General features: G+C 38.6%; 1 protein-coding gene across 1 annotated transcript; it reads right to left on the bottom strand.

Moving 5' to 3' along the window:
- Positions 1-4,433: 4,433 nt before the first annotated feature.
- On the bottom strand, positions 4,434-5,732 carry LOC147905042 (uncharacterized). Its single transcript, XM_087393237.1, has one exon. It carries the CDS (start codon positions 5,730-5,732, stop codon positions 4,434-4,436), a length of 1,299 nt encoding a protein of 432 aa, XP_087249363.1.
- Between the last annotated feature and the right edge of the window lie 6,886 nt (positions 5,733-12,618).

Raw genomic sequence — 12,618 nt, 5'->3', positions numbered from 1 at the left:
CTTATATCATCCTCTTAGTATGTTCTATTTAAGTAGTCTATATCCACTCTTGCAATACACCTCTGTGAGAGTTGGCCTTCCACAACTAGATCTCCCCTTAAACACACTCCTCTCTTGATAGGTGTTGATGGGTTGATGCCTACCCAACCCCCCAATCATCGTGATCCTCTAGTATTATTTTGAGACAAGCAGGTGATCTCCCTTTAGAGGGATCTTTTCCCTCATTATCATCACCTCCCTTTAGAGGGATCTTTTCCCTCTTTATCGTTGGTAGGAAACGTAGTGAAGCCTAAGAGGGAATCCCATTCAAGAAAAAATATATTATCTAGAGTGCCCATGGGTCCTCATCCATGTGTTGTAGGCTCTCTCACCAACTTTTCATGATCTTCCATCCTATATATATATATACATACAAAGAGAGAGAGAGAGAGAGAGAGAGAGAGAGAGAGAGAGAGAGAGAGAGAGAGGGAGGGAGGGAGGGAGGGAGGGAGGGAGGGAGGGAGGGAGGGAGAGAGAGAGAGAGAGAGAGAGAGAATACATACATTTAGACTAACTACATACTTCTTAATGAGGAATTCATTACTCAAATCTCATGAGGGATGGGTCTCTTGAGACATATAGCCTACTTTGGACAATAGCACACTAAGATCATGCAATTTAACAAAATACTTTTGGAAATGAAAGAAAGTATGACCATATGGCGAGCATATGTATGTAATAGAAATATGTACATAAAGTACATCTTCACTATCTCTTCCCCCTCTTCAGCTATAGTTGATTTAGTACATGCAAAGTTGTTGGTAGGTAGATGGGAAGTATAGATGAGTGAAGTAATCAAGGAATGGGGTTAGAGCTAGTAGGGGGTTAGGGAGTAGGATTTTATTATTTAGGATAGTTGGACGGTTGTGTCTAATTGATAGTAATTGTCGTTGGCCACCTTACTCTATTTTTGTCAATCCATTATTGCATATATCCTGCTACATACCTCACTTGGTGCTTTGAAATGCTTGTAGTTTTTACTTGTGCTCTACTATAGGTGGCTTTGCTTATTACACATTAACAAACTTGGATCCAATGGCAAATGGCCAACCAACATCTTTTCTAATATATGGGCACACATGTGTTGGCTCTTGAAATTTAGGTATCCAAAATCCTTATTTCACAATATGTTTAGATATACATCTTGATTTTGATGATGAGAAATAATGCTCTTTTAATAGATGTTGGAATACAACTCAAACATCTTGCAAGTCCTAAGAGTGTCACTGGTGTTCGCAGAATTCTAGGAAAAAGCAAGTATTATCAACGCTTTTGTGATGATTTCACAGAGATGGTGTATCCCATGAACTTATTGACAAGAAAAGGAGTTTTTTTCCAATGGGGTGTAATGCAATAAGAGTCTTTTTAGCAACTTAAGGAGGCCATGAGTAAGGGCCCAATATTGAAGCCCCCTGATTGGCATATTTTGTAATGATGATTTTGGGATTGGTAATGCAAACATACTTGTTTCATATGAGCTCCTTGTCATTCTCTATCAGTAGAAGATCTTGAGACATTGTGGGAACATAAAATGCATCACCAGTAATAACTACAAGACTCGTGTTATTGTTTAGTGGATGTTGTCAATTGCTTCAATTTTGGTAGTAATGTGTTGCCAACCATGATCACATCTTTAAGAAGAAGAAGAACCAGAGAATGTCAAAGCTCTCACTACTTACAACACCCAAGTTAATTCTGACAAGGTCTAGATCATGCTTGCATGGCCCTGTCTATAAAATTTTAATTTAAGCTTTTCCTTTCATTTTTTTTCCTGTGATTTATGTGTTTATATCTTGCATTCAAGACTTTGTCCGCTCTTGGTGAGTGCAAGCCGTAGATGTTATTTTTTGGATGAGATGAGAGAATAAATATTGATAGGAATATATTGAAACAATGTCACTTTTGAATGACCAACGAGAGCAAGCACGAGTTTGATGAAGCATAAGGTTACATTCTCTAGAAAAATGTGGTTCTGAACCCTTAGATTACTAAACAACTTCTTCATTGAATATTTAAAAAAACAAACAAGTTCACATACCTGAGGAGGCCTTTTAACCATGAGTCTACATAAATGTGTAAGTCTTGCTGGAAAAAGTTGATGTGGTAGCAAATCAATTGGCAATTTTTGTGATCCAATTTCTTCGGGCCTATTGAGTGAAATGTTTACACTTTGAAAACACATGTACTTTCCTCTTATGCACTCACTCGTCTATGTTCATTTGCATACTTTGACATGTGGTTTTGCTATTACAATAGATATATAAAGGATGACATCATAGTTGTCCTATGACTCATTCCAAGTTACTTTGGCATTAGAACTAGACTCCATGGGTAAACTCTGGGCATTCATGAATTTTGGTACTAAAATATTGGTGTTTGTTTACCTACAAATGGAAGTTGCAAGCATTAAAGAATAGCTTGTACAAAGCAACCTTTTGACATGACAATGTATGCATGGCGCATGTTTATAACTACATGAACTACTAGAGGAGAGAAGGGTATGTATAGTTCCTTTGGTAGTAACAAGTCCCTTGGTTATACGTTTGAGAGAATCTTTTCTAAATCAATCCTGGAGAAGCATTCATGCATATTGCGGTTGATTATGCATAAAGCAATGTGGACAGCAAGTAAGGTAGGTGGATGGGAGATGCATGAGAATATATCCCATCTATTTATGAATTGTGTGCATCTGTAAGTGTCCAGAATGTGGTACAACTCGCATTTTCCCTATTTCTTTCATGTATGCATAAATTCTGCTGGAGCCAAAGGAGTTGCTCACTGTTTTTGTGCGAAAAGAGCACATGCCACCTTGGCATTAAATCTTCCCATTTCCTGAAGGACAGGTGGGAATCAAAGCTCGCATGCACAAACAACACAAAAGTCACGACAGCAACGGCCAAGTAAACGTCAGCTCTCCTTCACCACAGCAAGTAAACGTCTCAGGCAAGGCTACCCGTCCGTTTGGCCGTCCGTTTTGAAACACATCCGATAACAGAGAAAGCGAGATTACAGCTTAAAAGGAAGGCAGAACGTGAAGCAAGGAAAAGTCGCGGCGTACCAACCCGGTTGTGGAGACGGGGGATATATTCGACGCTTTTAAGTTGGGTTATCTATCATTGTATCATCAATTCATTCGACCTCAATGGAAGGGGAATGAGTACTCGCTCCTCTCCTTGGACATTATGAGACGTACTCAACATCGTCATGATGTTGAGAAAGAGAAGAAGAGAAAGAAAAAGAAGCGTCCATCATCGGATAGAGAGGAAGAGCTTGCTGAAACAGCAAAGGCTAGGGCAGTGCCAGAAACTGTGTTTGGGGATCCCTCTTTATTCTGGGAGATTGGAGATGGGTCTTTGGAGCCATACGTGCCACCCACAGTCCGCAAAAAGATCAAGACACGCAAACAAGACCCGATGGATTCCGTGCTTACAGAGGCCATGACTAGTGTTGGAGAGCATCGAATCTCTCCTGTTCGTTCTTTTGCTCGCCCATTGGACCAGCTGAAGGAATCTGACCTGGTGACTCGATTGTGGTGCAAACAGAAAGGTACACTTAAGTGGAGCAGCATGATACAGTTCCTTGCACACCTTGGATGCAAAATCCTCAGTTTGGATGGATCCAAGAAGAAGGTGGCCGACTCTCACACTGGGCTTTGCACTTTATTGCATATGCCTCATCCAGGAGATACCTGTCGACCAGATCGTGCGAGTCTTATCGTCTACATATTGAAGACTGGTTTAAATTAAGGTATGAAGATCTTGTGAGACCGGATGCAGATCTTGTGAGAGTGGATCACTGTTCCCCAAAAATATTTTTGGTTGCGTAATGAGAAACCTGATATCTCAAAACTTACAAGTCTTAGCAATCACAAACCTGAGATATTATGATTCAGCCTTGTGAAAAGGGAAATTTGAGCACTTCAGCACATTTGAATTTTATCCTGTGTCATCATGGCCTTAGAAAACTTTCAACCATATTTCCAAAAATTTAACAAATCTTAAACTTATATTTTACAACTACTCTAAACGATTTTATAATCATATATTGAAAGTTTACAAGGGAACATTGCTAATACATTCATGAAAATATAATGGTACTACATTCATGACAAGATGTGGATATATCTTCATGAAAAAGCAAGAAACAGCTTCAAGGAGTCATGATACATTATCATTTCACTCATTAAAAAAGCAAGAAATAGCTCAAGGAGTCATGATACATTATCATTCTAATTCACTGTATGCATGTCTACACGTTTTGGCTGCATTCCGCCATAATTGTATAGCTGGCACAAAATCAAACTCTGCTAGAGGTGGTCCTTCGATTGAAATCCACATAAGTGAATCCAAGTTCTTGGTTTCTAATCTATTTCTCAGCTTGTTCTTGATGATGTTCTAAATACTGAAGCCCCTTTCACAAATAGCTGTTCTGTTGCACTGCAACAAGGCAATTTCTGCAACTTGAAGAAGCATAGGATACTTATCACGGAGCACTTCATTTCTACTAATAAAGCACCATGCATCTTTCAACACTTTTCCTCTCCAATCTGATGCTGCTTGTATCTTAAAAATATGATATTCCCTCTTCAATGCTCTACCATCAATCAAGCATCCTACATGTGTACCATCCACTACCATTGCATCATTTCCAAACTGCTGTGCCAACACTCCCAGCTCATCTCCTCCATAACTTTTAAGCTCTTGAGTTGAAGGAAATGTGGAAGGTGCAAGGATTTTGAAGCTCTCCAACACATGATTTTCAGAAAAACTAGATCGCAAGTTTCTTTTCACTTCATTACAAAAAGCACTTTGAAACTCAAGAGCTTCAATAAGATCACTACCAATAACAATTCTTACCCCATAGTACATGTCCCCTTTTAAAGCCCTACGCATGGAATATAACCATCCAACTTCGCCACGAAACTTAGGAATAGAAGGAAATCCATAACCATCATGCCCTTGCATATTGATGTTGATGTCTTGAGGCCCCATAAATTCCATATCTAGCATAGTGATGGTGGAAGCCACTAAACTAGGAATAGTTGTAACATCCACATAATACTTCTGAAAGGCATATGACAAGCTTGCAAGATGATCCATCACATCACCCAAAAAATGCAACATGTACATGAACTTAAAGTTTGCAACCAATTTAAACACTCTTGTATTCTCCTCTTGTAAGCATACCAAAAGCGGCTCATACATTTCACAAATCTTGGAAATTACCTTAAATCTACTCAACCATCTCATCTTGTGTATCTTTTCCATCCTCAAGCTTGGACAATCAAGATGATTAGCCAACTTTGCCAATCTAGATGACCTTTTAGAGCTTTTCTTGAAAATTCCAGCAACTTCATTCAACACACAATCCACATGTTGTGCATCAAAATTTTGTTTAAAAGTGTCAGAAACACATAAGTGAGTTCGGTGTGCCACACAATGTATCGATGTCATGAAAGGACTCCTTCTCTTCAACAATGCAGCCAATCCATTTGTAGAACCAATCATTACAGATGCACCATTAGACCCAAAGTTGACCATTTTTCTCTCATCTATACCATATTCTCTAAAGAATTTTATAATTGCAGTTTCCAAGCCCCTAGCTGTCCTATCATGTATTTCAAGCAAACCTAAGAAAGAAACCTGAGGCTCATGATCGTAGATGTAAGTGGCATACACAATGAGATGCTCCATGACTGAAATATCCGCAGACTCATCAACTAAGAGACCAAAAAAAGGTGACTTGTTTAGCCTCTCTATTGTTGTGTGCAAGATAGACTCACTAATATAAGTGGCAAATGTTGCTACTGCTTTTTCATTACGATATAACTCTCGGGGCACTAATACACTTCCACACATATGCAATAAATCCAAAATTGCAAGAAATTTTAGAAATGCCATATCTTCCTTCGCAACATGATAAGAACCTCAAAATAAATTCAAAATTCGAGCATCAACATCCCCTAATTGCCATTGGATACCTTCATGGAGGGCTTTTTTCCCATAGTTTTGTGAGTATGATGCCCACTTATGTTGTTTTGAAGCGGCATGACATCGTATCGCACTAAGCTGAATATTCATCGATCCAATAGTGCCAAATTCACTGTGACATTTTCTCATTTTTTGGCATGTTGTACAAAAAATATGCCCAAGCGTTTTGTCAAAGAATGCCCATTCAAAAGAAATAGCCCACGAATCATTCCAAGCCAAACAAGCATTTTTAATTCTTAAGACATCATTTTCTTCACCCAGTCCTGGTATCTCTTCTAGATCTGAGTCATGTCACATGAGATGATGATGCTACATCAGACAAGGATTTTGTCACACTCTTTCTTTTCATGGGAGGGATCAATCTGGTCATTCGACATGACTCAGATAGCATATTTGATGAAATTGATAGCATCGAAACCGAACAAGCTCAAAACATGCTTGTCATCTTTGGCATTCTGACATTTTTGACCGCTTGCAATTTTTGCTCTGATTGCGGCTTTGAAATGCTTGCGAAACCATCATTTGCATTTTGAAATGAGGATTGCAGATTCCAACTTCTGATCACCTTGCAATGATAGCCTTAATCTTGATATCGCATCAGTAGTAGCGATGAAGGCTGGCAAGAAAAAGGCTATCCTCAAAGAAAGAACTTTCACCCCTATCACTTATGTGCTTAGCCCCAACAATGACAGATAGGAAAAGGAAGGAGCTCGAGCCGCTCGAGTGGCTGCCCAGCGACGGACATCATTTGCAGGTGTTGGAAACGTTGTACATGGCGAATCTCTTCTTTTGCGATTGAGAGTTTTTTGCATTATAAATTCATCGTTTCGAAAGACCAAAGCGAGCTAAACAGCATAGGAAGCTGTTGATCGTGACTAAACTGTGGTGGCTAGTGGGAGAAGATTGCTCATCTACTGCAGGACATCCCCCATCAACTGCGGCCCTTACTGCCTTGAAGAGAAGAGGAGTGAAGGGGCCTTATTGTCTTGAAGAGAAGAGGAGTGAAGAGAAGAGGAGCTACAAAAGATGGAGCGAAGAGGAGAGGAAGTTGAAATCTTACCTCAGAGCTGGGGATTGTGTTGTATGCGGAGGCTGAGACACGAGCTGGTACGCAGAGGACGGAGAAGCCAACGAGCTGGTATGCAAAGGAGGGAAAAGCCAACGAAGGGAGAAGTGAGCACACTAATGAAAGAGGGCAAATCCAGTTGTTAGAGGAGACTAAGCCAAATGTGGCAATGCCTTATAGGTTAGAAGGGAGATAAGGATATCTAGATCCTCCTCCACAAACCATAATTCATCCAACTAAAACCCATATATCTAAAGCTATATAAATTAAACATTTTTATATATGAAAAGCATGCACACTTTAAAAACCTCGATTTTATATTCTAGTGGACTAAAAAACAGGCGTATTTTATGAATGAAAAGCCATAAAATTTGGATTCTTAATCTTCTAAGTCGAATACCTATGAAACACTTACAAGAACAATTTCCACAAACCTACAAATAGAAAAAAGTCAGGCGAAACCTAAAACTTTGTAGTTTCATTGTAAGGCTTTGCAAGTTTTTGGGGAACACAAGAGTGGATGGCAAGACAGAAGTTACTGAAATTTCACCTCTGGAATCCAGTGATAAAACATGAGGTATACATTCGGGTAAATGGGTGGAGGTAGCTTCAAGTGAAGTTGTGAGATTAATATCTATTGATGCTCACACTTGCTGCTTGCCCCTTTACCTTTGTATTGATACATTTTCTCCTCTTGGCATCTTTAGCATTCCTAAGTGGTTGTGACCATGTGTGTGTATCTGTGGGAGTGAGATTGTAGTAGGAGTGTTCATATTTAGGGCCGGGTAGAATATATTTAGGGAAGAGGGTAGATTATATTTAGGTAGGGCTACATCTATACATTTAGGGATGGGTCCATAATAATAATTTCATAATCGAGAAGATCCAAGAGGAAGGAGTTTTTGCTTGAGGTGAGATCCAAGAGGAAGAGGAAGATCTTGAACGAGTTTTGAGGAGCATGAGCAAGGGATTGTTGCACAAGTTTCAAGGAACAAGAGTGCAACATTACAGGTAAGAAAAATTTCCTACATGCCATGAAATATTTTCTCTTTGTGCTTTTAATTCTCAGGAGGAAGGAGATAAAGGAGAAGGGAAGAGATATGGAGGAGGAAGAAGAAAGGAGGGGAAGGGAGAGGGGAAGGAGGGATGCGAAGGTAGAGGAAGGAGGGGAGGATGAAAAGGGAGAGGGGAGGGAGGGATGCAAAGGTAGAGGAGGGAAGGGGAGGAAGCTTTTCATAAAGTTGATTTTTGATGCTATCTGGAGTATGTGCGACTAGACCTCTAGCACACATCGATACGCCGATCAGAGTTCTCCTATCACTTATCCAGATTCGATGGGTGCAATAAGGGAATAGAATGACTTGGTAGTTTTTTCAGAGTGCATGACCTACACCAACAGGGGACACAACTGCAGAGTCTGAGAGGGTTGGACGGATTCATATACTCAAAAAGCCCCAAGAGATCCTAAGGATGACCATTGAGTTTTACAGTGGTCTGTTCCAAGAAGAGGAGGAATCCCCACCAAGTGATTGCTACCAAGAAGACTGTCTGGGAGCACGTCCTACTGTTGATGGTGTCATAGAGCATGAGCAGGTAGTTAGATATGTTTCACAAATTAGGAGCTATCAAAGGCTCTGTAGGCACTTCCTCTACAGAAGTTCTTGGAGAGGATGGCTTGACACTGACTTTCTTCAGGTTTTTCTGGGAGCACATTTGTAGAGACATCACGAGGGGTTGAGATAGAAAAAGAATGGGGGTTTGTATCCCACTAAATTCTTTCACATAGACAAGGAATCTATTGAGTATTGCCTTGCCATAGATTCAATTTGCACATCACTAGCTATCGGGTCTCGATTAGATAAGAAAAACAACCTTTTGTTTTCTACTAAGGTCTTTCAATTTGAGCTCATTTTTGTCTAAGCTGATTTCAAGTTTGGATTCCTCTCTTAAAGAAGATACCCGCATTTAGTAAAATATGAATTATCCAAAGACTTGTTCTTGAAAATAGTCAAAATGCATATAGAGTCACCGCACATGAAAACCCAAAGAAAAGCATTTAATATACTCAAAAGACGTTTAAGGGACCTCCATAATCAGATCCCTTTGTACATGCAAGATTTTGGATTTCATAAGTTTTGTGTTGAACCTTGAATATTTGTCAAAGAATTAGACCATTTTGGCTTATCCCATGTCCCTTTAGACTCATTGAAATGGGTGAAGATAAAGGGTTGTAAGGGTTTTTGCTTGAAGGCCTGAGTAACCACCTTTGCAAGTATGGCTACTAATCGATCATCTTCATATTGAGGTAAAGATTCATAGGACTTAGCTATATCAACACAAAAGATAAAGTCAATTTTAGTTGGAAGATTAAGAGAGACCTCAAATATGGAGTTAATTATCCATACTAATAAAGTATCTACTTAAAAAAGGATTTGGCAATTATGGTTTTGTTATGGGCCTATTCCTTTGGAACCTCCATTAGGAGTGTATATATTCTCATAAGAAGTTTGGTCAAGGTAGAATAGATACAGTTATGTAATCCTTCTATGAGAACCCTTCTACAGTTTAAAAATTGAACAAAGGAAAGGGAGACTATCCTGTGATCATACCAAACTTGGCAAAAGAGGAATTAAATCATTCAAGAGATTAGAAGCGACTCGTGTAGGGATGACCCATATATTTTCTTCCATGCATTGGTTAAAGTCAGGCAGATTAAGTCTAAGGTTGCCATAGAGATCCTGTGAATGCATTCAAATACCATAGTATTAGAGCATTTGTTTGATCTTGAGATGTAGAGATGTGATTTAATCCATTCAATTTCATCCATTACATCTTTTTATCCAATTGGAATTCATATTTGGTAGTATTGAAAGTTTTAAGTTGGGTAGCATAGTCATTTAAGAAAGAAGACTTGGTTGCGTGGTTAGTTTGAATTGCACAGAGATAATAACTCATTCCAAAAATTATTGAGGGATTTAGGGTTCGAGGAAAAAAGACAAGGTTTATAAGGGATGTGATTTAAACCCTTGCAAAGTGTTTGTTTAGTAATTTTCCCCCGAAAGAGTTTGATATCTAATGTTTGAACATGTGATCCCCTTTTAATATTATCCCCAAAAACTTCTATAGTAAACGATTTAAATCATTTGAAAGAAGAGCACTCACAAAGAATTTCCTCCTTTTCCCATGAAAAATTAGAGTACTTCTTTGCAGTTAAGAAGTATCCAACTGATTAGGATAATACTATGATATTTGAATGCATTGGAAAGTATGTTTATTGAATTGGGATAAAACTTATTAAAGCATGAAAACAAATTATCCCTTAAAGAGAGACTCTCTAAAGTTCGAGAGGTGGAATGAAGATGAAAAATGCCCATGGTTTCTTTATTAAAGCATGAAAATAAATTATCCCTTAAAGAGACACTCTCCAAAATTTGAGAGGGGTAATGAAGATGCAAAATGCCTGTGGTTTCTTTATTAAGCGAGTTTTTCACCAAAATCAATCTTCTGAAAACCTCTATCAATGACCTAGAGCCTTGTCACACCGATGACCATTTAAGTTTCTTTGTCAAGGTAGGAATATACTATTGTTGATCATAGGCCTCTTTCCTTTATTGGAGCTAGAGCAGTACTATCGCCAATTATTAAAACCATACTGTTGGGAGTATTAGAGGTTGGTGGTGACACATCCACATTATCCTACCAAGGAAAAGTAGATCCTCACCTACTATTATTATGTCCACCTCTTGTGTAGCTTGTACTTGATTCAGCTCCACCTTGGAAAGGGACCTGATGGCCTCTAACCCCAAATTTTGGTTTTATAAGGTTGGCACTTTCCTTAGAAAAGGAAGGGGGTTTAATTAAATTTTCAATAATATGAGTCCTTGTTCACCATCCATTCAAGAAAGGAGTTTGGCCTTTGGAGTGTCCACATATTTCAAAACCCCTTAGATCATGAATTCAATTCTTTTACAAAGATAAAGGTGATAAGAGTTTCAATTATGGGTTTTGTAGGTCCATTTGACCAGATGAGGAATGCAATAAAAGATGCTGCCAAACTCATACCAGAGTAGAAGAAATATACCATATACCATATACCAAATGACATGGTGATTCACCATATACCAAATGACATGGTCTACCCATATGAGAGAGCCACCACATTTGTCTACTATACAAGCACACTTGAGAAATAGTTGTAACCAGTTCCACACAAAGGGATTTGTAGTTTGATACTCTTTCCATGCTAGAGTTAATGCCATCACGTACCAATAGTAGGACTTTAGAGTTGGAACATTTCCTTGCATCTAGTATAGATAGCACTGGTGCACATGGAATGCTAATCTTTTTGAAGGCTGTCAGTGAAACTCCTTTGAGAGCTACTTGTTTGCATTTTTCCACTTTCTCGTTTGTAAATGCGCCCATAAATTTTGAGGATATCTACGCTTAAAGGTGCCAATAGATTCAAATTGTTGAGTGTCCAATTTTATTTTGATGAGTCTCATGAGACATATCAAATTCCATCTCCCTAACCAGGATGGTTGGAATACAAGATGATCCATGTGGAGTAGTGAGATTAGCTTTTGCTTTTTGTTCCATTGAAGTGGCAAGGTGGAGAAATTGTTTTCTTACTCAAATGGGTAAAGAGAAGTTTTTTTGAACTCTGGGAGCTCTATAGTGACTTATGTAACATTGGTAGAAGATATCTAGAGCTTTTTCTATTTAAGGAAGCATTTCTTAATAATGACAAACATTGATATCATCATTAGAGATAATTTCATCAATCATAGTTCCCATTTCCAAAAGGAGTGAATGTGGGCTTTTGTTGTACTCTTGCGGCTAGTGGCGAGGATCAACGTCCATTCTTCAATGCCCAAAGTGTGTAATAGTGTATTATAACCTAATTCTTTGGCTACCAAGTCACACACACACACACACACACACATGTATACTTCCTCAACTCTGAATTATTCTTTTATGTACTCCCTGTGAAATCTCTCCTTTACACTCTCTTTTCAATCACGCCACACACCAAGCACACTAATCCTCCCATACCTCCTCTAATCCCTTCTCAACCCATGCACTCATTCACTCCTTACTCCACTTGTGACTTAATTTTTTTAAAATTATCTAAGAATCCATATGGTTGTCTATATTCCTAGGTAAAGCGATAATAAGCCAGGGAAAACGGGCATTACCTGTCTACCCAAACATAACTATGATGTTCTTACACCTAGTTTGTTTGGATGGTGGCAGGTAAGTGGACCCTGACCTCAGAACCTGAACTACTTGAGGATTTGACATATTTTTTCAATATTGTGTTTGTCAAACTCAATATTATTACAAATTCTTAATTTTGGTGGAAATTTTTGCAAACTCTAGTTGCTGCATTTTTCAACTTAGATGTCTCAAACACTTTTTCCTTATATGTTCCCATTTTTTTACTATTTATCCAATTGATGGAATTAATTGTATGGCTCAATTATTGATGGGACTTTTTAATCTAAACACACACACATTATTGGC

The sequence above is a fragment of the Dipteris shenzhenensis genome, chromosome 2 (genome assembly GCF_047967505.1).
Source record: "Dipteris shenzhenensis isolate YYH24624 ecotype China chromosome 2, Dip_SZ_1.0, whole genome shotgun sequence".
Lineage (NCBI taxonomy): Eukaryota > Viridiplantae > Streptophyta > Polypodiopsida > Gleicheniales > Dipteridaceae > Dipteris > Dipteris shenzhenensis.
This window is presented reverse-complemented; position numbering and strand designations above follow the sequence as displayed.

Bases quoted from the DNA above. Each gene is read 5' to 3' on its own strand.
- LOC147905042 (XM_087393237.1), bottom strand. From the start codon at position 5,732: ATGGAGCATCTCATTGTGTATGCCACTTACATCTACGATCATGAGCCT.